The sequence below is a fragment of the Aethalodelphis obliquidens genome, unplaced genomic scaffold, assembly GCF_003676395.1.
Source record: "Aethalodelphis obliquidens isolate GAN/ISIS:26980383/991018 unplaced genomic scaffold, ASM367639v1 scaffold49, whole genome shotgun sequence".
In the NCBI taxonomy this organism is placed as follows: Eukaryota; Metazoa; Chordata; class Mammalia; order Artiodactyla; family Delphinidae; genus Aethalodelphis; species Aethalodelphis obliquidens.
Window position 1 is genome coordinate 10,485,040 of NW_020837993.1, and position 27,243 is coordinate 10,512,282.

General features: G+C 47.3%; 1 protein-coding gene across 6 annotated transcripts in view; it reads right to left on the minus strand.

Annotated features, from left to right (window-relative positions):
• IGF1R (insulin like growth factor 1 receptor) overlaps positions 1 to 27,243 on the minus strand; it is a 307,791-nt gene that overhangs the window by 17,730 nt on the left and 262,818 nt on the right. For 3 of the 6 annotated variants that reach the window (XM_027083187.1, XM_027083185.1, XM_027083183.1), the window contains 11 exons: positions 26,198 to 26,365; positions 25,806 to 26,013; positions 22,121 to 22,404; positions 20,683 to 20,819; positions 20,049 to 20,208; positions 16,303 to 16,405; positions 15,697 to 15,767; positions 11,595 to 11,824; positions 11,219 to 11,329; positions 7,101 to 7,260; positions 4,120 to 4,249 (listed from right to left, as the gene is read on the minus strand). In XM_027083187.1, the coding sequence (XP_026938988.1) occupies positions 4,120 to 4,249; positions 7,101 to 7,260; positions 11,219 to 11,329; positions 11,595 to 11,824; positions 15,697 to 15,767; positions 16,303 to 16,405; positions 20,049 to 20,208; positions 20,683 to 20,819; positions 22,121 to 22,404; positions 25,806 to 26,013; positions 26,198 to 26,365 (1,762 nt within the window). Of the gene's footprint in view, positions 1 to 4,119; positions 4,250 to 7,100; positions 7,261 to 11,218; positions 11,330 to 11,594; positions 11,825 to 15,696; positions 15,768 to 16,302; positions 16,406 to 20,048; positions 20,209 to 20,682; positions 20,820 to 22,120; positions 22,405 to 25,805; positions 26,014 to 26,197; positions 26,366 to 27,243 lie in introns of those variants that run through there. The other 3 variants (XM_027083186.1, XM_027083184.1, XM_027083189.1) reach the window with 2 other exon arrangements.

Here is a 27,243-nt window from a genome sequence, read left to right on the forward strand (position 1 = left end):
GAGCACAAAGTCATGGAAAAAGGGGGACAGGACAGAAGGAGATGAGCAAAGGGTACAGTGAACTGGGGAAACCCAGCAAGACTTGTTAGTTCAGATTCCTCTTGGTGTCTTAGGAAATAAGGATGCTTCTTTCCTCCAGGGCATATAAGGGTCATAAGCCTGCTTCAGGGGAAGGTCAGAGTCCTTCCTGCAAATTCCACTTCTCGACTCCTTCAGCTTAGAAGAGTCCACATGCCAACAACAAACTCCTACAGTATAGCACGGGGAACTATATTCAATAGCACCCTGAGGTCATCCTTCCCACACCTCCTCAGATAACCCCCACAGCTTGCCCGTGCAGGCTCAGACCTGCCCAAAGGTCTGCTCCCCTCCTTTCGTCCCCCCAGCACCTCAGTGCAGATGGTCCCCCTTGCCTGGCCTGCAGGACGCCTCCTTTTTGGCACCAACATCTTACTCAGAGGAGCTTCACACTCTAGCTAACGTGAACTTCTTAAAACACAGCTCTAAGTCACTCTCCGGCTCAGAAGCCTCTCCTCACGGAGACTGCAGAATGAGTCCCAAACCCCTAACAAAACAGCCAAGGCCTCACTTGAGCTCTCTTCAGCCTAACTCCCTTGAGGAAGTCCCACCATCCTCTACATGAACTAAGCGCTTCCCACCACCGTGGTTTCCCCCAGTGTTCCCACTGCCAAGAGCCCACTTCCTCACTGTTCGGAAGGTGAAAGTCCATACTTCAGGGTGCCCCACAACTCCCGCTCTTCGGGGAAGGGGTCTGTGATCTCAGCCCGTCAGGGTCGCTTCCTGTTCTCTATAAGACTTCATCCCTCAGGGACAAGGACCATGTCTCTAGGCACCCTGGTTCTTGCACACGCTGAGCACTGTGCCTGGGCCACGCCAGGTCCTCACGATCACACACGTGAAAGAACACAGAAGGTGACAGAGCCGGCTCTCCACAAAGGCTTCCCCTGGAGTGACTCTGGTTTGATGTCAGTGTCACCTGTCTGTGAGGGCCACTTAGTGCTGGCATCCGGGCGTCCTTCCCAGGACATGACTAGCTGAGTTCAACCATTTTTCTGCCCCAAGGTATGGAGGCTAAAGCATCTCTACCCAACGCCAACGTGCCTCCCTGTCATCAGGAGTTGTCACAGGGGCCATTTAAACATCTACTGAGGGGCTTCCCTGGTGGCGCAGTGGTTAAGAGTCCACCTGCCGATGCAGGGGACACGGGTTCGTGCCCCGGTCCGGGAAGATCCCACACATGCCGCGAAGCGGTTAGGCCCGTGAGCCGTGGCCGCTGAGCCTGCACATCCGGAGCCTGTGCTCCGCAACGGGAGAGGCCACAACAGTGAGAGGCCCGCGTACCACAAAAAACCAAAACAAAACAAAACAAAAACATCTACTGAGGTTCTGCAGACATCCCCAAACAGACCTTAACTCACAGATGGAGCAGCTGAAGTCCACAGATACCCCATGGTTTGACCAAGGCCACACAGCCAGAGACGCTGAGAAAGATGCAACACCTGCATGCTTTTCCAAGCAGGTCATTTACAATGTGGCACTGGCATTTAATGCCTCATGCAAAACCAAGCTTTGAATTTTATGGATTTAATCTTTAAACATTTGATAAATGCCTTTGTGTGAAGTCTTTTCTAATTTCGAGCATTGGGGCTGTTTTCCCAAGTAAGGGACAACTTGGTGTGAGACTCACTTCAATTCCAGTGCTGGTTAAAGTCAGCATTCAATAATTATACCTCCTCATACAAGGACGGGATCTGTCAATGTCCCACCCACCAGCAAATCGAAACCTACAGAGATATCCACATTACCAGCTGATGTGAATTTGCCACTGAAGAACCAAATAACTCTAGGAGGGAGCAACCAGCCCTGGATATTTGTGGCCATTTGGAAAGCTTCTCAGTAAGTCAAGAAATGAAGACTGTTGTAGGGTGATTCAGTTGCCCAGGAAGGAAACACACCTTCAAGCCATGGATTTCCCCCTCCCCAGTCCTGTGCCTGGTTCCCTCCATGCCTGGAGGGCACACCTGTGTCTTCTAACCCAAAGGAACCATTTGCAGGGACACAGTGCTACAAGAGAGCTATAGGAGGTACCAGGACAGTGCCCAAGGGCCTGGGAATAATGTCTCCAAGGATAGCAGGAAAACCTAAAGATGTTCCACCTAGAGAAAAGAGACCATTTCCTTGTGACTCCAAGGCCTGTCTCATCAAAAACAGCAGGTTGTGCAACCGTGCTACAGAGAAGGGCCAACGGGGTGTCAGCAAGAGGCCGACTTAAGCATAGCATGAGAAAGACCTGCAAAACCCAAGGATGTCTCAAGGATTAGGGCTGTCTGTCTTTATGAGAGAGGAATTAGCACTCCCTGGAAATATGTGAGCAGAAGCTCAAAAACCAGCTGTCAAAGACGCTGTAGATGGGGTGTGGGGACGGGTCCCGACCTCAGAATATCTTCTGATCCTAAAATTCTAGGGTATCTTCTGCAAAGTCAAATACAATTCTTTGTATTTCTTTCTAGACTTTAACTATTTAGGGATGACTGTTTTGTACCATTGAATATACTCAAAAATGATTTTCATTCCTTCAAGAGGGAGCACTTTAGATCCTGGGGAGCTAAGAAGCCTTCCATATTCTCCATTGTCCTAGCCTACCCACCTTACCAGTGTTATCCTCAAAGGCTATGTTAAAAAAAAAAAAAAAACAAAAGCACTGTCAAAGCCTGAACATGAATGGAATGAATATGAAATCCCTACTCTTGTTTATATATATTTTTTCTTACTGGTTCATAATGTCTATGTCATCAAATGGGAGAAAAATGGCAATGAACACCCTTTACTGCTGCTTGTTGCAATTGCTGCTAACCAGAATTTGGTAAACTTAGCCTGTGAGATATTAACAACTCTAGTTTTATCTTCCTGCCCTGCCTCTGTTTTCCCTGGCTCTCGTGGTTTTCTATTTTACTGCACTGTAAGCTGACCTCAAAGTTGTTGGAAGCATGGATCCTAGAATAAACAGATGCGGGTGTGGGCCCAGGCCTGTCCTCTCCCCATCATCTCGATATCTAAAAATGGTGTCGAACACTTTGATTTGACTGTGAAGAGGGAACCATCTTGAATAGGCTGATTGCAAAACAGATCTCACACTTGAGCTCAAGAAGAAATCATGCTTTGCTGGGTCATATTCAAATGCTATTTCCAATTCGCACCTGTCTTCAAAATAGGATCCAAGGCCCTTGATCCCAAGGTTCATGAGGTTAAAAAAAAAAATGATGTCGGTCACTATTTAAATAGCTCTTCTGTGTGCTCATCCCTACAGCTGGAGTAAACAACTACCATTTCTGTAACCCACCAGCAACGGGATCTCCTGAGAGGACAGCCAAGAAACTAGCTGACGTTCTAGAAGGTAGACGTGCCAGGGCCTTCGCCTGCCAAGAACCTCAATCGTATTTCAGAAACTGACCACCTCTCCACAATGTTGCTGAGGAGCCGCAATAAACAATACTATCAAAAGGCCTCTGCATCCGCAGCTGATGCACCTTCTACCCCAAGATACGTCCATGACTAAGGGAGACATTTTGCTTTCCACACCATCCCTGGGTCAACAACGATAGGTGCCCATTGGAAGAGGACAGACAGCAGATGGAACCAATAGGAAAACACATCAAGACTCATAAGCTTTGGGTCTAAAATAAGCAGCATCTGCAATCTGAAGGTTTAATTAGGTGAAGCAACCACCTCCCCAAACACACACATACGCACACATACGTCGCATCTATTTATTGCGAAAGAAAATGAGAGAAGGCAGGTGGGGAAGAAGCAGAAAGAGGTAAAACTTTCTGGCTTGTCCCCATACCCTAGCCCCTGGTGGTGTGTCTCCAGGCCTCCCAACCACTCGGTGAGCAGCTAAGCATTGAAAGAAATGTTGGTCCCACAAGTTCTTTAGATCCCACAAGTGCCCACTGACAACAGGAACACGTCAGTGATGAGGCGGTGGCCCCCATCACACTTAGTCAAAGCTGGAAACGGGTAACAATGAACAGAAAACAGGAGGAAAGGAAAGGACTCATGGGGGCCGGGGGCTGGCGTTACAGGAAAGGTCTCTCGTACCAGACGTCAGAGTGCGTGGTGAAGACTCCATCCTTGAGGGACTCGGGGGACATCCAGCGCACGGGCAGCAGCCCCTTCCCTCCCTTCCGGTAATAGTCGGTCTCATAGATGTCTCTCGTCATCCCAAAATCTGTGAGGAGGAGAGAAGGCACGAGAGTCACCCCATGTGAGTAATGTCGGGGGAGAAGCAAAGAGGCACAGTGACGTCTCAGAGGAGGGTCCTGTGCCCACAGACAAGTCCAAGGGGAAACTGGCTTTAGGTAGGCCGATATCTATGCTGCCACCTGATGAGGCAGAAACCGCAGGGGAGGACCGGTGAGTCACATGACAAGCAAATGCCCAGAAATCTCTGCCTTTAAATATATTTACAATGTGATTCTTTTAAGAAGGTAGCTCCCTCATTGCATTTAAAATGAGAGGCATCTTACAAATTATCAGGACCCATAGTTTATCAGGAAAATATGTACTGAGGAGAGCAAAGGTCATTTGTATGTGGTTTAAAAACATGATCAAATAGCCAGGAGCATGTTGACTTTTATTTACTTAGTAACACTGCCTCATTATCAGAGGAAAGAAAGTAGTTTCACCATCTAATAAGGGGGAAAATATTGAGAGGACCAATTCACGATGAAAAAAGTACACGGTAAGATGCCTAAGAGATGGTATTTACTAGGGCCCTGAAGCTATTACTCAATAATGTTTTTCAACATAATACTCCCACTCATTTTTGAAAATGTCTTCCATTTTCCATGTCTCTAGAAGATGTCACATAATTATGTTTGATGGCAGGCTTGCTTTATAATCCTAAATTATTGCTTCTTTGTCAGATTTTGATTTTCCACTCAATCATGTAAACTTTTCTTACAGGGACTCTTCCGTTCTCCTTCCCAGGAGAAAGGGCTGCTCTCCTTTTTAAAATGTTCATTTATGTCTCTAACTCTGCCACAAAGAGGTAAGGCTACAAAGCAAACACAGAGAACAAAGTTCCTTGGACGTTAATCAACATAATTTCCTTGTACTACGCTAACGGCCATCGAATTGCCTCTGGTAAAACTGCTTGTCATATTTGTAATCCATGGGACACTGGGCATTAGAAAAACATTTTTGAATCCTAGCGAAGAATAAAAACGAAGTGCTAAAGTCTTATCTCTGAATTATCCAGTGACGTGCAAATAGAGGATCTGCTTTTCCTTGCACAACAAGGAAAGACAGAAATCCCAGAAAAAAAAGCACAAATTATTTCCTCCTTAACCCAAAAGAAAAATTTCAAATTTCAGGAAGAAAAAACACAGTACAAAGAAAACATCACTATAAATATGCCACATGGTTAAATAGCAAATAGAGTCCTTGCTGATTTGGACTTCCAATGGCAAGTGGCACAAAAACAGCTCTCCCGCAGTGAGGGCGAGCAGGGAAGTAAAGGAGAAGGAACTGAGTTAGGCCACAGACACTAACGTTTCCATTTCCAAGGACCTGCCCCACACCCAGCACGTACGTGCCGGGTGCTTTCCTGCACCGAGTCTTTCCCAGCATCTCATGGCTCTCTTACAGCATCATCCCCATTTCAGAGGTCAAGAAATTGGGGCTCACAGAACTTAAAGACACTTGCCGCAAGCCTCACGTCTGTTAGTGGCAGAACCGGGATTTAGTTTAGTTAGTGCCTGCCTGGCTCTGCAGCTGGGGAAGGGGAGCTGGTTGGCATCTCTGTGGGAGCAATCTGGGTCCTCGCTGAAAAGGGAAGGGGAGGGAGCAGGGTACACAGAGGAAGCCCAGGCAGCAGCCATAGGGGCTCTTCCCTGAGAGCCCCAGGGCAAGACAGCCTCAGACTTTCAGGGGTGTCAAATGTGTGGATGCCTCAAAGGGCCAATCCAAGGACACACGGAATAACTGATGGCCAAGGATATTTGCTATACGATATGGCTCCATCCATTACCTCTAGCTCCTACAAAGGAAAGATAAAGATGCCTATCCCCACTTGGGAAACCATTCTAGAGGGGATACTCATTGCTCACCAAAGGGCCAAAATATTCATTCAAATTCATTGTTAAAAAAACCCCCAAAACACTGCTAAAGGAAGGCGAGCACTTCCAGAACAGACAGTTCAAGAGCTAGACAAAGAGGTTTAAATAGTTTTTGGATGTAAAGTCTTCCTGTAGCTTCTCAGGATAAATATTCAGCATTTTCCTGAAACATCATCATCTCACAGTGGGAAGAGCAGGTGGTTCCCATGCAGCCCTGATGTTTTATGTGTTTTATCAGGCAGATTCAAGGACCAAAGTAAAAACCAAACCTAAAGTCCAAAGTAAATTCCTAACAAGTGACCACCCCCCGTTTTTGGTGTTACAGTGGGTGGTGGCAACAAGGGGTCTAAGGAGGAGTTTAGTTAGCTAGTAAGTAAGGCTTGCAACAAAGATCAAGAGCTCCGAGGTTGACCAGCTCGGGTGCGAACCCCAGAAAGCAGCGGTCTTCCCTCATCCTGTAACCACTTCTGCTCCGTGCATGGGCTTCATCATCGGGGACCTCACCTCTTAGAAAACGCCATGGACCCCCGGTTGTTGTGAGGCAGACAATGTTCCTTGTAAGCTGGAAAACTGGAAGACATACTAGTAGTATGGAGGGCAACTTTTAGGCACAAGTCAAAATCACCTGAGGACACTGTGTCAACCATTTTTGGAAACAATGCTTAGAACTGTTCTGCCAAGAAACGCCTCAAGTGCCAGTAGAGGCAACCTCACGGACCATGGCCTCAGCTCACCCTTGGCCACTGCCTGGACCACTGCGCCCATGCACTATCAGGATTACAGCCAGGCTGGCTGGGTTCGTGACTATTGACTGGACACAATCACATTATTCCAGAGAGTAAGACTCTGCAGTCACGGGACGCATTGGAAAACCTCTCCACAGGCAGGCTAATGCCCACTTGGTCCCTAAAACATGTGCGAGTTTAGTTCTTGCTCAGATCTGGAAAGCTAAGGACACACCTCCGATTTTGACTGTGAAATCTTCGGCCACCATGCAGTTCCGGGCAGCGAGGTCTCTGTGGACAAACTTATTGGCGTTGAGGTATGCCATGCCATCTGCAATCTCTCCAGCCATCTGGATCATTTTGCTTAGGCTGGGAGGTGCTAGGACTGGATTATTCTGTTGGAGATTAAAAAAAAAAAATCCACGTGAGAATTTAGGAATTTTTCCCTCCCCGTGTTCTTTCACGGTTTGCAAATCCACCTTTGTTCAATCTGAGCACCACAGGTCATTCTGCTAAGAAACCAGGAGTGGCTCAAAAGGAGGCCATGGCACTTGCCCTCTGACCACATCACAAAGCTGCAGAGAGAAGCACCTATTAGCACAACTTGGGAGGACCAGCATCTTCGATTTTGGGTGGGGCCAACATCATTTAAAGTGAAACCAGCAATTTTTGATATTAAAAATTCTGGATACTGAAATTCCAATTAGTGTATGTGTTCCTTTTATTTCTACAATCCAACTCCATACAGGGAAAAGGAGGGAGAGGACATTACAAAGGCCATGTGGAAATAAGCAAACGGGTTTCTTGAATGGACACTGGATGTATTATTTCCTACATTAAATTATTTAATCCTTTTCTTTCCCTTCAACTTTCCTCTAAAGTACAAAACCATCAAGATGAATTTGTTCACCTTACAGAGTGGCATTCCCTGGATTATTATCTTCTGTGGGTGCTGAGGAAAGCAAGCCCTTGACAGTTCATTTAAGTCCAGCAGAAGCTTATTCTGGAGGGGACCAATGTCCAACAGCGACAGGTAACACGGATACACGTTTCCTCTTTGCAGAGAAGGGCAACATACCGACTTCAGAATTGAGAAGAAATACCCCCAAATAATAAATCCATTTAGAAAAGTTTTACATAAAATGTGTGTCCAAGCCTCTTTATCCTAAAAGAAAGTGTAGAAACCAATCAGCACCCCCAGTTTAGATGCTGACCACCTGTTGTTTGTGTGAGTTCAACAGACTTTACCTCAGTTTCCCTGACTACAGAGCATCTGTCACAACACAGCAAAGCCATCCTGCTCTGACAGGTCCCACACGTCCCCTTCCCAGCTCAAACCCTGCGCCACAGGAAGAACATGCCTGGGCTTTAGGATCAGACAGTCTGGCCTCCTGCCTGGGCTCTTTCACATGGGGTCGAGGCGGGGTCACTGCTGGGAGGATGACCTGGGACCATGCATGGTAAGTGTCCGCCAGTGCCTGGCCAAGGTCCACACCCAGGGAATGCTGGTTTCGCCCAGTGAGGTGCTAGTTTCTGCCCCAAAGCTGGCTTCTAGGAGCAGTATAACAACTCTCCAAGTACTTGGGGGTTGGTTCCCTACACTTGAATTCTGAAGCTACTATCAGGACTGTCTGTGGTGATTTAAAATCCTCATTACTGAGTTGCCTGGGGAAGTGATGTGATGACCCAAAGGGTAAGCCAAAACTACCCCCTTCCTTTACAAAGGGGCCTTGCTTAGAGGAGCCTTTTTCCCTCAGGACCTAACATTCCCTTTAACCTTTTCAGGGCTTTAGATATGCATGGTACACCAGGAAATTGGCAGGTAAAATGTTAACTTTATGTTCATAATACTTAAGTTGTGGAATATTAAGTTAGGCGCTTATTAGAAGTGGCGCTTCATAATATTAATATGAAAAACAGAATCAAAAAAAGGAACCTGATTTTAAGTATTGAAGGAGAGGGCTAACATTCTGTCAGTTCATGGTGCTAATACTGCCATTCTTTCAGACATCTTAGAAAACAGAAATATTTAACTTGCTTAGAACTACTTAAGACGCGTATACACAAGCATCCACATTTAGTGAGGGAAATGAATGAATCTTCACTGGGGGAAGATGCCAAGTAGAATATAATGAAACCACAGGATAAGCATACGTATTTTTATACTTGACATGGGTTAGAAAGAACAACTTTAAATCTGACAAATCTAAAAGTGAATTTTTGGGGGCGCTTCCCTGGTGGCACAGTGGTTAAGAATCTGCCTGCCAATGCAGGGGACACGGGTTCGAGCCCTGGTCCGGGAGGATCCCACATGCCGCGGAGCAACTAAGCCCGTGTGCCACAACTACTTAGCGTGTGCTCTAGAGCCTGTGTGCCACAACTCCTGAAGCCCGGGCACCTAGAGCCTGTGCTCTGCAACAAGAGAAGCCACTGCAATGAGAAGCCCACGCACCGCAACGAAGAGTAGCCCCTGCTCACCGCAACTAGAGAAAGCCTGTGTGCAGCAACAAAGACCCAACGCAGCCAAAAATAAATAAATTTTTTTTTAAAGTTAATTTTTCATCTGAAAAGGACTTTAGTAGTCATCTTGCCCAACCCTCTTATTTTACACATAAGGAAACCAAGGCCCAGAGCCTGAAGCAGCCACCTGAGGACGCAGACAGGTAGTGGCAGAGCCAGGACTAGGGCTATGTGTTGCAAATTTGTATTCTGTGCCTGAAACTGGGTACGAAGGAAGTAAGTGCTTCAGACTCTTCAGAGGTGCCTTAAATGAATCTGATAAACATACTGCCACATCTCCAGTTACCCAGCTGATGAAGCTTTTCTCCTTTGTGCTGGCTTGTGTATTACAAAGTGAGCTGGGAAAAGGCACTAAGATCCAGGGGAGCTGGGGACCCACACTGGGTAGAGCAGAGGGTGGGTGTGTTGCAAACCGCCCTGCTCAGGGCCTCAGTCCACACTGGGCCTCGCGGACCTTGCAGAACCACATGCATCATCTGCTGTGAGTAAAGGAAGCAACGTGTAATAAACAAGTGCTTGGAACAAAAATTAAGGAACTACTACTTGGGAGATGATTAAGTTGCCAATTAAAAGAAGAAAACAAAAGATTAAGCTCAAACAGAGAAAGGCTACAGACATTCAAGAGGGGTAGAGAAAGGGGAGGATCCCAGGCACAAAAGCAGACCCAAAGCTTCCTCAACAGGCAGCAAAGTCAGGGTCCAAGTGAGGACTTGAGACCCACCAAGGCAGCCAAGTGAAAGGCAGATGTTGCTGGTATCACTTCTAAGTGTTTATCTCCCAGTTTACTCTTAAAAGTCGTTCCTCCAGGGCTTCCCTGGTGGTGCAGTGGTTGAGGGTCCGCCTGCCAATGCAGGGGACACGGGGTCGTGCCCCGGTCCGGGAAGATCCCACATGCCGTGGAGCGGCTGGGCCCGTGAGCCATGGTCGCTGAGCCTGCGCGTCCGGAGCCTGTGCTCCGCAACGGGAGAGGCCACAACAGTGAGAGGCCCGCGTACAGCAAAAAAAAAAAAAAAAAAAAAAAAAGTCACTCCTCCAAATGTTACAAAGCTGGGTTCAATGGGGAGACACCAGGGTAACACAAATTGATATTTTTTTGATACTAAGTAGAAATCACTGTGCAGCTGAGGTGATGATCATTCAGAAGCTCAAGCAAGACACTGATTCCAGATAAAGCCTGAAATGTGGATGCAGGGCTTGAGAAATGGGGCTCCCTCGGCTCAAAGGCTCAGATTGCCCACAGGAGGGGAAGGGGCACACGTCAGGTGGGGGCCTGTGAGTGAGTGGGTGTCTGCGCACAGAGCTGGGAGGGAAACCACCCGGCACAAGAATCAAGTCAACCTGACAGTGAACTCTGACAAGCACGACACTGAGCTACACTGGGTCTGGGATGGACAGGAAACATAATGGGCTAGATGGGGATCCACCAAGAACCAAACAAGAGAAAGCCGGTCCAGGAGAGAAGGCAGTGGAGGAGACAGGCACTCCTGGCTGGGGTGGGGGGCAGGAAAGGCTCCAGGGAGGGAGCAGCGCAGACATGGTCTGTGGGTGGGAGTCAGAGAGAAACGGTGGTAGAGGAGGTGACTGGGGTGGAGGGAATGATGTAGCAGCAAAAGCACACAGGGGTTTGAGTAATAGGGTACCTGCGGACTGGCAAGTGCCTCTCACAAAAGATCCAGGTATCTCTCTAGTCAGGGAACTCCTTCATATACAGGACCAAGAACCAAGCACGGGGCAAGAAAAGTGAAAGGATTTAAGGACGCAGTATTTTCTGGGGGAAGGTTCTAAAGGAAAGGGAACAGTTAACATGGGATGTCAGTGAAAATCAAAACTGACCTCCATTTCTGGCCTCAGAGACCGGAGATAACTTTTGAGGTCCCCCCGGGTCATCAGTTCCATGATGACAAGCGTCGGCTGGCCCTGGGATACCACGCCCAGCAAGCGCACCTGTGAGGAAGGACAGAGAGAAGGGCTCAGAGGGTGAGGGCTGCCCACGACTGCGGCTCTCCCACCGCTGGGACCATCTGGCCCAGAGCAGAGCCCATACGATGGGCCACTGGGGCTCACGGGCCAGCCCTGCATCACATCCAGAACCTTCGTGTGCACAGTGTCTAAAGGAACAGTGGGGTGATGGGGGGGATCCCTACAGAAGACAGGGCGAGACAGCAAACCCACAAGTGTGCTCCCCAACACATGGGGGCCCTTCTCTTACCACGTGGTGACAGTTGAACTCCTTCATCACCGAGGCCTCGTTGAGAAACTCAATCCTCTCGCGCATGCTGGCGGCCTCGTTCACCGTCTTAATGGCCACCCTGGTCTCAGGCTCATCCTTGACCACGCCCTTGGCGACACCTTCGTAAACCATCCCGAACGAGCCCTGTCCCAGCTCCCGGCTCATGGTGATCTTCTCCCGGGCGACCTCCCACTCGTCAGGCACGTACACTGGGGAAGAAGAGGCCAGAACTGAAACAACGTGCTTTGGGCAAACTCCAGGCCAAAGAGGGCAAGATGCCACTTCCTAGAACCCACGGAGGAGAACATCAGGAGACAAGGATATGGCTTGTTCTGGAATCTCCCACAGGCTGTGGATTTCAGCAAGGCCACTGTACAGTCAAACACTAAAATTTCAAGTCCTCAAGGAGTTTTAGATAATTCAAAGATACCAACAGCATATAAGAACCAGAAAGTCGTCCAATTTGAGATGTTGCTATAAGTATAAAATTCATGCTGGATTTCAAAAAATAATGTAAATATTTCAGTAACTTTTTTACTGACTGCATATTAAAACATAATATTTTGGATACACTGAGTTAAAGAAAATCTTATCAACATGTATTTCACCTGTTTCTTTTTCCTATTTTATATGTGGCTACTAGAAAAATTTCAGGTTTCTTATGGGACTGGCCCTATATTTCCATTGGTAGCTCTGCTCTAGTCTGGACAGTTTCTCTGGCCTTGCCAGAGACCCTGGAGGGATGAACGAGGTACGGAAGCAACTGAGCTCTGGCACCGAGGGGCATTCAGTGGTGACCAGCATGGAGGGACAGCTGATGAGAAGGACCTCCCCAGGACTTAGGCCTGGGGCCTGTGAACTCAGGGACCTCCCACCACTGGGGTGAGGGGCTGGGGGGGGTGGGGCTTGGTAATGACTAAGCCTGAATATGATTTCCTGTCCAGCCTATGCTTCTGGTCAGATTCAATTTGGTTTAAGTAAATAAATAAATAATTCTAGGCAGGAGGAAGGAGAAAGAAAGAGGGAAAGGAAGAAGGGAGGAAAGAAAGAAAACAAAACAGAGGATTCATCCTACCACTCTGATGGGTAGGCGAGAACTAAAATAAAATCAACCTGTTCTACAGCTCCATAAGAAATTTCAATTATTATCATATTCTTCTAATGCTGTGTGCTTACGTCCTTGCCTGAGAGGGGAACCCTTGGCATGCTCCACTGGTAGGAAAGAGGTGGTCCTGGCTTAGAAATGCAGAAGGACTGAGAACCTGGAATGGCTTCTGTTTGCCTTTAGGCTTTCAGATGTTAACCGTGGGCCTGTAGCTGGATGTAAGAGAAGCAGCGGATTGACAGCTATATTCCGACACCCCCAAGTCCCAGGTATCTACCTTTAAGTGATATCTTAAAGCAAAGATGCCTATAAATTAGGCCCAGGAGATACCACCAATTTACACCTCTAAGGAATTTCCAATATGGACTATGTTAATCAATCTAGAATTTTCTTTCACATACATTTTTGTATTTCATAGTACGTATGTATGTGTTCAGGAATTTCACAAATGGAATTACAACCTCCATATGGCTTAGACAGTTTATAGCCCTGAAGAAGGGGCTGATGCTCACTTAGGAGAGTCAGTATGCAAGACAACCCAGTAGATAAAGACTCTTCCTGATACCCCTCAGAAAGTATAAAGAGACACTGTATATATCCATTTATCTCTGAAAATCCAGGCTTGCTTTTAATCAGAATTAACGATGTAACACACCATGAAACATGGAGTTAAAACCAATCACATTCATTCCCTGGGAGGTAGCTGATTCAACCCAATAGCTCTGACTTTAGCCAGCAGTCCTAAGCCCTGCCAGGCAGGAGAGGTTTACGTGCACAATGTTATCAGCGTTTCCCTGGAGGGGATTTTCAGTGTACTCTGGAGAATGGTGGCATGCAGATTAGCTTTTGGAGAGAGAAGTTTTTAAAGCATTTTTGAACTGCAATGTCATTTTGTTGCCCCTTGAGGAAACTAGCTATAAGATGCTTGTCAAAAGGCTGAATAAATTAAGTTCAAATAAGGTGACAGTCTTCCTACCTGTTGGCCTGGGTGACAATAAGTTTTGTTTGTTTGTTTTGTTTTTAAAGAATCAAGAAATATTATGAAGGCACTCTGGAAAGACACAAAATTTGAATTCAAATCGCCGTTAGAGTCTGATATGATTGTATTTGTGCTCTCTCTAAACTTCCTGGATCCTTCACAGTCAAAGCTACAAATGCCAATCTTCTTGCTTTATTTCAAAACTGAGCAGATTTTTGCAGTAGCCTTACTCCACACTGATAGAGCGGGAAGTGGACTTGCATTTTCCTTATAAATTCCTTTAAGTGTGTAATGACTCCTCACCTTACTTGATTAAAAAAAAACCTATTATTTATTCAAACAATGCATAAAAATCGTCTTGCCTTTTTATTTTAAAGAAAAAGAACCTCTCCACAAGTAACTACTCTTTTAAGTTTGGTGTGTATCCTTCCAGAACATTCTCTGAGCCTTATATGTACACACACACACACATACATACAGACATGTAGGTGTGTGTGTACATATATATGTCTTTTAAAAATACAACTTTGTGGGCTTCCCTGGTGGCGCGGTGGTTGAGAGTTCGCCTGCCGATGCAGGGGACACGGGTTCGTGCCCCGATCCGGGAGGATCCCACATGCCGCGGAGCGGCTGGGACAGTGAGCCATGGCCGCTGAGCCTGGGCGTCCGGAGCCTGTGCTCCGCAACGGGAGGGACCACAGCGGTGAGAGGCCCGCGTACCACACACACACACACACACAAAAATACAACTTTGTGAGACCTTTATATAAAGAAGAAGAATGTCCTCATTATTCTACACTTGATTCACATTCAGAGGAGTCTGCTTTTGATTGGCTTTATTGTAAACACAATTTGAATTAGAAATTATTAAAGAAATCACATTAATAAAACTTTACACACTTATATAGTGCTTTTAAATTGTTTTCTCATTTGAGGATGAGCAATTAGAATAATCATGACTCTTTATTTCACGTCTCCTGCACACACACTTCCACTTCTGAAGCATGAGCGAGGCAAACGTGTTTTCTAAATACATCCAGCTGATTCCATGCACTTATTTATTCACTTGACAAACCCTGGCCAGCTGCTCCTGTGGGCCAGCTTACCGGTCTCCCCAGCCCCCAGGACTTCACAGTCCTTCCCCACAGTGACTGTATCACATGTCAGCAAGATGCCAGGGGCTGCCTCATCCTGATTTCTCAACTGCCTAGTTCTGTGACCAGGGTGAGTTTCCCCTCTGAGCCTCGTTACCCACTGACAGACAGATGAGCATCAGACAACCCATCCTATAGGGATGCAGGGATCAAATGGGATGGCATTTGTGAACGTCTCTAGCAAACTGCCAGTTAGTGGTACCCAGTGACCAATGTCTCACCCTGACTTACTTTGAAAAGTGAGGATTTTGGCAAACTTGGAAGACAAGACAGCAAATAAGGAAAAAAACCTTCCAAGTCAGACCATCTCAGACGTTTAACTAAATGGCTCTCATGAGTTACTACCAGAGGGAATGTGAACAGGCCATGAGGGTAAGAATCGTGAAGACCCCAGTCAGGAGGGAATGAACAGAAAATCTCCAAGATACAAAAATCAGAGAAGCCGTAGTGATCAAAGACAATTATAATGACATGAAACTCAAGCTCAAACTAGTTTAAAAGGACTGTTTTGTCAGCTGCAGCATATCTTCCAACTAGATGTTGACAATTATACAGATTTTTTCATTCTAGCATAAAATTTCAAGCAATTAAATAAATGGATTACTGTGCTGGCCACATTCATCTCTGAAGCCCATTTTTCCTTGGGGCAGCCCAGACAGTCCCAGAATTTTTGACATATTCAGTGAACTGCTCAAAACATTGGTTTAAAAAAAAGTGTTAATGAAGATGGATCTGAGGCCAAAGGTCCCTCAAAATAATGCAAGCCTCTTCCCCTGAATTCGTAACACTCCCCAAAGCTCCTGAGCTGGGACCCCAGACAGTGACTGTAGTTTAGAAGCTTACCATCGGCTGCACTGAAGTACTCCGGGTTCACAGAGGCATACAGCACTCCGTTCCCCAGCCTGCTGTTATTTCTGTCAAAAAGGATGAAATTCAGGTTAGAAAATAAAATCCCCACATACTTTTATATATATTTTCATCTTTGTTACCTCAGTTTTATTTGTTCTGATTCATTAAGGACCGGGAAGGGGTAGTGGAGGTACTGTCAGGACAGCTCCACCACACTTGCTAACGCCTCTTTTGGCTTCTTCAACGGCCTCAAATTAGAGCTTTTTAAGAAACATTTGTTTCTTTACTTTGTTGGAAATTGAAAGGCTTATTTGATGTACAGGGTTAAAATATCATGTTTGAAAAAGCTTTGCACAAGCAGCGTTATCTGTGATGGGACAACCAGTGTGGGGATGATCCAGACTCCAAAGAAAAAGTCTTTTTCTGTTGTTGAATCATTAGAAAATATTCTCTTTTTTCTGTACATTTGATTGGAAAATCAGGTTTTCTGATCCATAAGATAATTCCTCAAACTTCTCAAAAAGTTCATCTTAACTTGGGTTCAAATCATCAAACCAGTCAGACACAGAAAGTATCTGAACTTTTCACCAAGTCACTCACCTTTTTCTATGGAAGACGTACAGCATTATAACCAACCCTCCTACTATCAGCAGAACGGCAATGGGCAGAGCAATGATCAGATGGATGAAGTTTTCATACGTTGCTGCAGAAACAAATGGGAAACAAGAAAATGTCATGAGGTGAACAAACTGCTCGTGTCCTTTGTTTATATTGAGCTGGAAGTATGGGGAAAAAAATCCTTGAGAATTCCTTTATTGCCTATCATGAACTAGGAGTTCTGAAGGTAAACAGTATTGTACATAAAAGAGGAAAAAAACAAACCCTGAGTTATTTGTAAAAAGATTAAATAAGTGCCGATGGAGGAGTAAAGTCATTTTTATTTTCGAAGTACAGTGTATTCTGAAATAATAGTTCAAATGATGGATTCAAGTAAAATAATCTTTGTATACAGTTTGATAACTACTGGTGGAATTGCATACATTTGCTAAAAAAGAGAATAGATTCTTATGTATTATAGTGCTCAAGCTGTACTGACTTTTATCTGTCTTAGGACAGTTCCACAGACAATTAAAAAAAACCAAAAGTAACTGGATGGCACCCCTTGCCAAAGCTGCTCTGAATACGCCCCAAACATCAGCGTCTATAGTTCCAAGCCTGAGATCACAGAGCTCCTGCCTGCTCATCACCATCCGCAGCTCTTACATGACAGATGGCAGGCTGGATGCTGATCTACACACTTGAAAATTCTGTCAGATGCTGGTAATCAGCATGTCCATAGGTAGCATAACAACCAGACAAGTGGACCACACATGCTGCAAGGATGCAGGGAGGAAGGGAGAGGGGAAGGGAGTCGGGGGAAGCTCGCCAAGCACAGAGGATGGTTGGAAATGATACTGGAGAGAAACCAGGGCCAGCTCCTAAGGGGCCTTGTCCAAGCTAAGCACTCTGAACTTCATTCTGCAGATTAAGCGGAACCAGTGAGAGCTCTCCAGCCCCACAGTGAACTGGTGGGATTTGTGTGGGAGAGATGGCTGTGCCTGAGGATAGCCTGGAAGGGCTGGCAGCGGCGAGGAGACCCTGCCCTGTCTGGGGCAGCGGGTGGGGGGGTGCCCTGGGCATGTTCTGCATCACCCAGCTCAGACCTCACCAAGGAATCACTGCTCCTTGTCTATGAATGAGAAAGCCTCACAGAGATAAACTGTCCTCCCCAGGGTCACACATGCAGCTGGCTGGCCATGACCTAGGGATTGGAACCCAGGCTTCCGGCGCCTCTGGCTCATATTTTCCCTACGAAGCAAGCACCCTGGAGGCTCTGAGCTGAGGCGGTGGTGGTGGCTACAGAGGCTGGATTCCAGAGGTATTTCAGAGGCAGAATCAATGAGATGTGGGTTTGAATAAGAAATGGGTGGCAGGAGTGAAGGAAAGGGGAGGGGTGGCTGTGAGGTTCCTGGCTTGGGTGGTGGGTGGATTACGGGGTCATGGACTGAGCTGAGGAACAAAGGATGGAGAGAGATTTTGAAGGTAGCAACTGTGATTCTGGTTTTGTGCACGAGGCGTCTGAATTGCCTGTGGGACACCCACGTATGTGGAAATGAAGTTGGAACTCACTGGGGACCAAGTTACATCTATTGTAGATCACCCATCAATGATTATTCTGCCACTAAACACTACTATTATTATTACTCTGTAAGGACTATTAAAGCTATTTTAATTTTTTAAATTAAAGATATTTTTATCAAATAGCTCTAAAAATGGATACAGGCTCCTGCATTTCCTAATTCTTAAAAATACTTGCAAATTAACAGGGACTTTGGGAAGCTAGTGGAGTTTCTTTTTTGCCCCCGAGGATTATTTCTTCTATCTCTATCACTTATACTACTGGTCAAGTTGTATCCTATTCTTTTTGAGTTTCACATTTCAACGGGGACATGGAAAAAGTGGAACACATCCAGAGAAGAAAAAAATGACCGAATGGCTAGAAAATTGTTCTGTGAGACTGGGCTACAAGAAAAGGCCCCAAACCTGAGATTATTTAGTCTGGAGAAGAAAAGCCTAAGGAGTAATTTAATAGTATTCAAGCACATGAAGGGCTCCTAAAAGGAGAGCAGTTGCCAGAAAGCTTCCAAAGCTTCCATCTCCTCTGAGGATTGAACAGGAGGAAGGGAGACTCAATCACAGCAGGAGAGAATCTTGTCTGACACAAGGAAAAACTGCCCAACGGTAAAGCAGGCACGCAGATTTAATTTCCCCATGGTGTATGCCAACTCCTGCTGGAAAGATGCCATCAGAGCGGCTCTTGGGTTTCCCACTGGCTCCCGGCACTCACAGGGTTAAAAACGCGGGAGCAATGGCAGAGAGGAACCTGTCATCTCTGCAGATAAGCCAAGGTCACTGAACCCCAGAAGCCAATGCTGCTGTTTCAAAGAACACAGCATCACGCTAGACCTCGAAACCTAGGCTCTGTTCCTAAGGGATGGATGTGGAGAGGGGAGGAGAGGAGAAGAGAGAAAACAAGCCACTTCTTCGGGGAGGGCTCTGGGAATATTGCGAAAGTTCCAGCGCTGGAGTGTGTGGCACTAGCCAACTGGAAGAGTAGGTAAAATGGACCACATGGAGAATTCAGACTATTTGAGATGATGGAATTATCTTCTCAAGCATCTGTTTACCCCTCACACAGTGCCAGGCTCATCAAATGCTACCTCAAGGTCTGCAATTCTATCCCTGCACATCCTTCTTTTGGTATCTGTCACTGTGTAGACTTCCAAATACCATGCATGTCTTTGACTAGGCGCTAACCAGGTGGACTGCTGGATTGACTGAATCCTGAATTTAAAAACTCAGACTCCAGACCAGAGTAGCACAGATGTGGACACCAGGAGAAACCAGGGCAGTGGGAATTGCCCACCTGACCCAAAAGTAGCACCACTGAGCAAGGCGGGACTGCTTTTTCTCGCGGAAGCAGTCAGGAATAGTGCTATGCCAGATTTGATCCCATTATCTGAACATGAAATAATCTTAAAAGTTTGGTTTCTAATACAAAATAACAGAAACTCAAAATGTAAATAAGGGATATTTATGTCACCAAACGAAAATACTGAATTTTCTTGGCCAAGCAAGTATAGTGCCCTTGTGCTCATACATTTTACAAAACTCACTTTTAAAATCTAAAATCCTCGCCTAGAATGGCCTTCTAAGAATTCTGTCTTGTCGATGGTTTGAGCATAAACTCACCACATGGCCCAGTCTCTGTGCCAAACAGGGACCACTGTGTGCTTTCAAAGTGTGTTGCTGCTTTAAAAGTGCATCTGTTATTTTACCGCTGAGGAGAGACAGGGGTGATGCCTCAGCCTGGGATGCTGTCACCACGACTCCTGCCCTGGAGCAGGCTGGAGCAGAAGGCCCCCAGGTTTCTGTCACCCTTTAGGATTCTAAGCCCTGAGTCGGAGCCCCAGTCAGCATCCCTGACGAGGCAGGAGGCAGAATGGTCAATTCAATGCTTTGTAAAATGCTTTGGACATAAACCAAGTTGAGAGCACGGGCCCCTTGCTGTCTCCCTCAAAAGAGGGCCTCAGACCATCTCCCTGCCTATCAGATGAGGTAGGGACTCCAGGTGTGGCAGCTCCCCAGCCTGAGCTCCTAGATTAAGTGCTGGCAAAAGTGTGACTCTTCTGAAAGGTGGCCGACAGAAATCAGAAAACCAGAGAGCCAGGATGACGACCCAGGTTTCCCCAGTCCCAGCACCACCTGCTTTCTGTTTTCCCAGCGACTCCCTCCACGAGCCTTACTTTTGGCCTGGACATAGAAGAACACAGGATCAGTCCACGACCCGTTCCCAGAGAGAGAGGTGGCCTGGATCCGGGCCGTGTAGTTCCCCGGGTTGAGCCGGTTTAGCTTGGCCCCTCCATACTTCCTGTACTCCTGTCTGGACACACATTCCCGCTGATCCTGGAGGAAATAAAACATATGTGTCAATTTCCCACAAACACACTGCCTCGCCTCTCGCCTCCCGCCTCCCACCTAACACTGACCCCAATTTGCAATAAAAGGGAAAACACCCAGGCTTACATTATGGCAGTCCTGCAGTAACTCTAAGCACGCCCGACCTTTAACCAAACCTTCTTTCTTTAACCAAAAAGAGTTCCAGAAGGATTAAGTTATTAAGCCCAATCTCTAGGCTGAAAGATCGTTTTCTGCAAAGAAACAGTTTCTTGAGGGTGAGGATAAGCCAGCTCCTCGCACACTGTGAGAATTCCCCAAAGAGCATAGAGTTGGTAAAAAGACCTGAATCCTCACTGACTTACCTCCTTATTTTACTGTTCAAAGTCTTCAGCTAACCAGGAGGTGCCCTGTGTTGAAGTGTAACACACGCTACACCTGCAACAGAAACGCACCCACACACGGCCAGTGCCCCAGTCTTACCTCGACTTGTGATCCATATTTTATTTCATACATTAAAATCAATCCATTGGGATTCTCAGGTTCTGGCCATTTTAAAAAGATGGAGTTCTCAGGCCTTGGCTCCCAGGTCACTGGCCCAGGAATGTCATCTGCTCCTTCTGCACAACAATTGAAATAGGCGATAAAGTTAGATTCGAGTCCTCAGGGAGGGAGAAAAACACTGGACTAGCCTAAGAACACCCTCCCCAACCCCTCGTGCAGGACTGCGGACAGCGGCCGCAGCAAATCCTCCTGACCTGGCCTTGCACACACAGCAGGGGTTTTGGAACTGGAGCAACCTAATGACCTGTAAGTCTCAAGATGCCACCATACCCTCCCTTCCCCTCAGTCTCCCAACAAAAAAGCCTACTCTCAAGTGCAGGAGGAAAATCTTGGCAAATTGAGTCACTTAGGTCTGCTACTCGGCTTCTATGCGATGCCATCAAACACAAGCATCATCGAAAAGGTGCTGAGTGAGCAGAAGCAGCGGCATCCAGCCTCCAAGCCGGGACCTAGATCCTTCATGCTCTGCATCTGCATGTGGCAGATGCAATTCCTGCGCAGGTGTAAAGGATGGTCCCCGAGCCCGCCTGGGAGGGAGCCGCCAGGAAGCTGGTGCTGAGCGCAAGCTTGCTGCCCTCATCAGCGATTCCTGAAGCTGCCGGGTGAGGCTGGGGTGCCTGCTCTCCTGCTTTTGCTTCTTAAAGCAGTAAGCCAAGTGGTGAGCAATGTCACTGCAAGTTCCAGCTGGGAAACACTGAGAAATCAGCTGGGCTTTCTCTCCTGGGAGGGTGAGGAGACTAAGGCCGGGTAGGCTGGCAGCAGCACGTCGGTGCCAGAACTGCGCCCAGGAGGCCCCGCCCCCAGATTGCAGACACTGTGCTCTGCGCTACCTGCCAGCTCTGCAAGGAGGTGAACCGGGCAGTTCACCCATCCTGAAAGATGGATGTATGGCTGTCTAAGCCACAGGCAGCTTCTAACTTACAAGGGGAAGGTGAAGACCAAACAAGCAGGACAAAAGGCTGCTTGGGAGCGGACCCTGAGGAGCAAAACTCAGTCTGAATCAAGGCAGCTAAATGGGGATTTCACTGAAACTTAAGAACTCAGGAGGGACCTGGCAAGAAAGGGCCATGGGAATGCACAATGCAAACCAAGGAGAAGGAAAAGAGCGGACCCTGCATCGAGCTCCCTGCTCTCGAGTACTTTGTATGGAGAGACCGGGGTGGGAGTGGGGTCACGATGTGTGAACTCCATTCCCTGGGCTGCTGGGCTACCAAGCTGCCTGCAAATGACCACCCGTTCTTTAATAAGCAGGACTGAGACTAAGGGTCATCGCCCTGGGTGTCGGCCTCCGTGTCTACAAATCACAGTCTCCGCTAGGCTGTGAGTCGGGCGTGGGGTGAGCTGGATGACACCGTACCTGCAGGCATGGTTCTTGCAAAGACAAAGTTGGAGGCGCTGCAGCCAAGCTTCTCAGCTTCGTGGTTACAGCTGTGGATATCGATTCGGTACAGAGTAAAAGGCCGGAGGTTGGAGATGACAGTTCTCTCCTTGTTATCCACTCTGCTCTCGAAGAAAGGGTACTCGGTCTCGAGCTCTTCCGGGTCTGTGATGTTGTAGGTGTCCACCACCGTGGTGTTCCTGTTCCGGCTGGACATGGTGGTGTTGGCGACCTGCATGACCTCCCTCCGCTTCCGTTCAGGTCTGCAAGGAAGAGAGAGAGAAATGTGGCTTGTGAGTGAGGGCTTCCACCTCTTTTGTCTTTTCTGTGACTCGAGTCAGAGAAAGAAAAGAAAAATCTTCACCTTGGAATAAAAGGAGCTACTCAACCCCCTTGCATAAGAACCAACAAATAATAATACAGGGATTTCCTTCCTCATTATTTATTTTGCTTTCTCTATGCTGCAAACCTCAGCCTCAACGTGCAACCTGCCCCCTGGCTCCCTGAGTGGTTACTCAATGGTATCTAGAGGCAAACTAACACCTCAGTCCCTCCAGTGGGGAGGCTCAGTAGCACCTGGGCTGTTTCCTCAGAGCTGTTACAGTGGACAGGGCCTGGGGAAGGGAGGCCACCCAGGACACTGTCGGGAAGGCAGGGGGCCAGCAGAATGGCACGTCCCGATTCTCTGTAAACAGCCGCACGTCCACACCGTGTGACCAGCAGCTAATGTCATGGCCAGCTTTTCCCACACCCACCGATGGGACAAATTACTCCTGTCAGAAAACCTTGTTTACTCTTCAACATCTGTTGATATTTCAGTCACTTAAACCAAACTTTGTGACTTAAACTATAAAGGCAGGGATCAATGAAAGGCACTTGGCACCAGATACTGACTCCAGAAAGGAACTCATGACCTCAGGCTGCCATCCTACTTCAAGACACATGGACGTGGACGGCGAATAGCGTCATACTCAACCTGACTTGACTGGTTTTAAGCTCTAAATAAACTGTTCTTAGAATGAATTGAAAGAAATAAAAATCGTCTTTGGAGAATTTAGTTGTAAAACAGAAAAGCTTCCTTTATGATTTATTCAGCCGTTCTGTTACCCAGACACTCCTTTTACCCAAATTCTGTGGGAAATTGTGTGGACATCAGATGTACGCCTCAGTAGGAGGCGTGAAAAATCCCAAACGTGAGGTTCTTATCAACTGTGGCCCCTCACCATGGGCAAACTAGGATATTATGTCTGTCCTGTGAAATGAAAGGACAGCAAGTGTGACTAGACTTCAGACAGCGGCCATCAAGACCACAGGGTGGACACACGCATTCATCAGGGGAATGTGGTGTAGAGGAAACTTATTTTGAACTCAACAATGCAAACACAAGGCATTCGTGAAATCTGTGTCACCCACAGCTCTGCCTTCCTATCACCTGATCCTGTGTTCTTGGACTGATGAGGAAAACAGGCACTGTCTTGTAACTATCAACAGAAAGCTAGGGGCTCTTCAGTGAAACCTTTCCAAAGCCTGGACTCACAGCCTGAACCTCGGACAGGTCTTTGGGAAAAGACGGCAACGTAGCCGGCAGCCTCTGCTGGAGAATAAACAGATGGCTCCTGCTGGCCTGTCTGGGATGCTCTAAATCCATCCTCTTCTGTGTCCAAAGGAAGTAACACCGGCCAAGCCCCTGCTGGCACGGGGGGCGATGGACTGTGTTGAGAAGCAATGCCATGAAGGGAAAGAGCCCTGGTGTGTGGGGAAGAAGGGCTAAGCCCCAAATCCATAGTTAGTGAATCAGGGTGGTGGAGAAGCCACTGAACCCAGGTTCTAGTTTTAAAACATCTTTGAGCTCTTTTCCATCCTCAAACTTTCTGATTCTCGAGACCACACGTGATATACAGGATATCTGGACCAACACATGAACTGCAGCCATATCAATCACCCATGAACAGGAGATGTCAACGGCGGGGCAGGTCGGGAGGTTCCATGGTTTTAACGGCAGGAGAGGAGGGGGCAGAAAGCTGCTAAGTGACCGATAGCTTCATTCTGAAAAGGAAATAGTGCCTCCACTTCCAAAAGGTCTTGATTTCCTGTTTTAATGATTTTTCAAAGTAAGATATCTATCTTTGACTAGTATACAAATATCAGGAAGGTCACGTGACAGAAAATAAAAGTCTCTTTCAAAACCATTTGTTGCTACAACCTAAGAGAGCTTTTAAGGGCAAAGCAACTGCAGGATAAACAGAAGCTCGGGACTGCTGGTGCCCCTCTGGGTCGGGAGCTGGAAGAAGAGTGATCCCCAGGACAATGTACTGGCAGTGGGCTGGCAGCTGGGGCGCGATGGGGGTCAGGAAACGGGCTCGTAGGTATAATGCTGGCCTGAATCTTGCTCCTTTGCCCAGATTTCAGCATGAGGTTGTTTCTAAACTCTGTGCTACAATTTTTCAGGAAGACAAAGGAGCCATCAGTCACCACTCTGTTTCCATCTCCTTCCCCAGACATCACGAGGCTGCCCTGCTAAATGTCCCTCCACTTTTCTTTTCTTTCTTTTTTTTTTCTTGTGGTAAAACAAACTGTTAAAGTTAAAAAAAAAAAAAAAACTAACAAAATTTTGTCATTTTAACCACTTTTAGGTGCACATTTCAGTGTCATTAATTACATTCATAATTCTGTGTAACCATCACCACTATTTCCAAAATCTTTCATTACCCCAAACAGAAGTTCTATACGCATTAAGGAATAACACCCTATTTCCCCTCTCCACAGCCCCTGGTAACCTCTAATCTACTTTCTTTTGCCATGAATTTATCTGTTCAAGATATTTCATACACATATGGAATCATACAATATCTCCTTCTGCGTCTGGGTGCTTTCACTCAGCATAATGTTTTCAAGGTTCATGCATGTGGTAGCCCATGCTTCAGAATCTCATTCCTTTACAGGGTTGAATAATATTCCATTGGAGGGCAAGACCACATTGGTTCATCCATTCATCTCCTGGTGGACACATGGGATGTTCTCAGCTTTTGGCTATTTGAATAATTCTGCTCTAAACATTTATCTTCCTCCGCTTTTGTCCCCACTAGGCAGAAGCAGAAGCTGGAGCAGCGGAGCAGACAGATGCCCTGGCGTCGGTCGGGCTGCTTGGCATGGAAAGGCTGTCTTTTGCGCAGCTTCACAAACTGCTTGTCAAGGGTGCCAGTGGCTCTCGGTTATGCTTTGAAGTTGGGCCCCTTTCAAAACTGACTCTGAGTCTCTCCCTCTCCCTTCGCTCTGCCTTGGCCAGGCTGGAAGGCCGTAGGGAGGCGTGGGAAGGGCAACCGAGGGCCCAAACCCCGCTCCTCTGCTTGCTGGTGTGTGCTTGGCCAGGTGATTGCCGCTCTCTGTGCCCACGTGCCCCCCACAGGGGCTGGGCGGCCACAGGGCAGCTGCACCTGTCACCTGCCACGCTGACAGCCCCCCACAGCTCAGGCCGTGAGCTCCGGCCCGTTCCATGAGGGCTGAGTGGCTTGGGTAGTAACCCCACTCGCCAAGCTGGCCGCCTACACTGTTGTCCCTCCTCAACGGCCGCTGGGTCTCACCTTTGAGGCTGTTGACCTACACACCACAGGGTGGAGAGAAAGCACCAGGACCTGCCCAAGGACCCTCTCAGAGGACACGGTACCTGGGCACGAAGATGGCGTTGTGCAGGAAATTCTCGAAGACCTTGCGGTACTCGGCCTCCTCCTTCTCAGCCTGCTTCTCGGCTTCGGTTTTGGGGCAAGCGCAGCACGGCCCTTTCTCCCCACCACACACTTCGGTCTTGGGATTCTCCGTCACCTCCTCAACGTCGATGGTGCCATCGGCGTACTTCCTGATGGGGATTTTGTCTGCTTGGAAAAGAATAGCCCAACGAGAGCCAAGTTACACAGGCTGGTGAGGAAAGGAAGAGCCATCAGCACCTGGGCTCACGACCACAGCTGCTTCCCGACAGACAGCTGATGCTGGCCCCGGTGTATGTGGCCTCGGGGTTTGGGAGTCACAGCCACAGGTGTCTCCTGCCCCTCCCACCCTCACCTTTGGAGCAGTAATTGTGCCGGTAAAGGTAGCTGTCCTGGGGCTGGCGCTGCCACCTTACGATGTAGTAGCTCAGGTTGCCGTTGGGCAGGGAAGGAGGGTTCCACTTCACGATCAGCTGAGAGGAGGAGTTTGATGCTGAGAGTACATCCAGGGGGATGGAAGGAACTGGAAAGGGGGACAAAGGACATTTCAGAAAATGGAACGAACCCAAGATCCTGGCTGTCAGATACCCAGAGTAAACCCACAAGAAGCCAAAAGTCTGATCTCCACAGGAAAATGGCGGTGAACACTGAAACACAAAATGAAAACCGAACCTTGTTTCGAAATTGTATTACTTTCCCTTTATAATATCTGTTCTCTGTGATAACAAACATTACTGAGCTGCAGGTGGAAAAGGGTGGTGGGAGCACAGCCAGGGTTGGAATGGATGACTTAAAACCCACAGTTAATGCAAACACTGGACTTTCCTCATTTACTACAGCTGCCATCCTCCAAAACATTTAATGCCAGCAGTTTCAGCAAATGGTAAAACTGACTGACTTGCATTTCATCTGAGATTTTGAATCTCTGATAAAAATGGCAAAAAGCCAAAATGAAAGGGGGAAGTAAAAAGGGTGCTGGGGAGAGAGAGTGTGTGTGTGGGGAGGGAGAGGGAGAGGGAGAGAGAGAGAGTGAGTGTATGGGGGGCTTGGAGGAAAAAGTAGTGCAAAGGGCCAGTAAATCTACTGATTGTATAATCATGATTCAATGGAACTATGGAGTCATAACTATGAGAAGCAGTCTAAAAACACCTCGAACACACATAAAGCCCCGATTTCAAGTAACGGACTTGTTACCAGCAAAAGAACATTGATTTACAGGCAAAGCATAAGAATCTGGTCAATATTTACTTACTATTGCCCCTAAACCCAAACCTGGAGCTGAACTGTGTATAAAGGGCAAATGCATCCAGGGACCACTGAAATCTTATTCTCTTTGGGTTCAGAAAAAAGCATCAATTTTGGTAGATTTTCCAAAGTGCAAAAGACACCTTCGTTGTATGT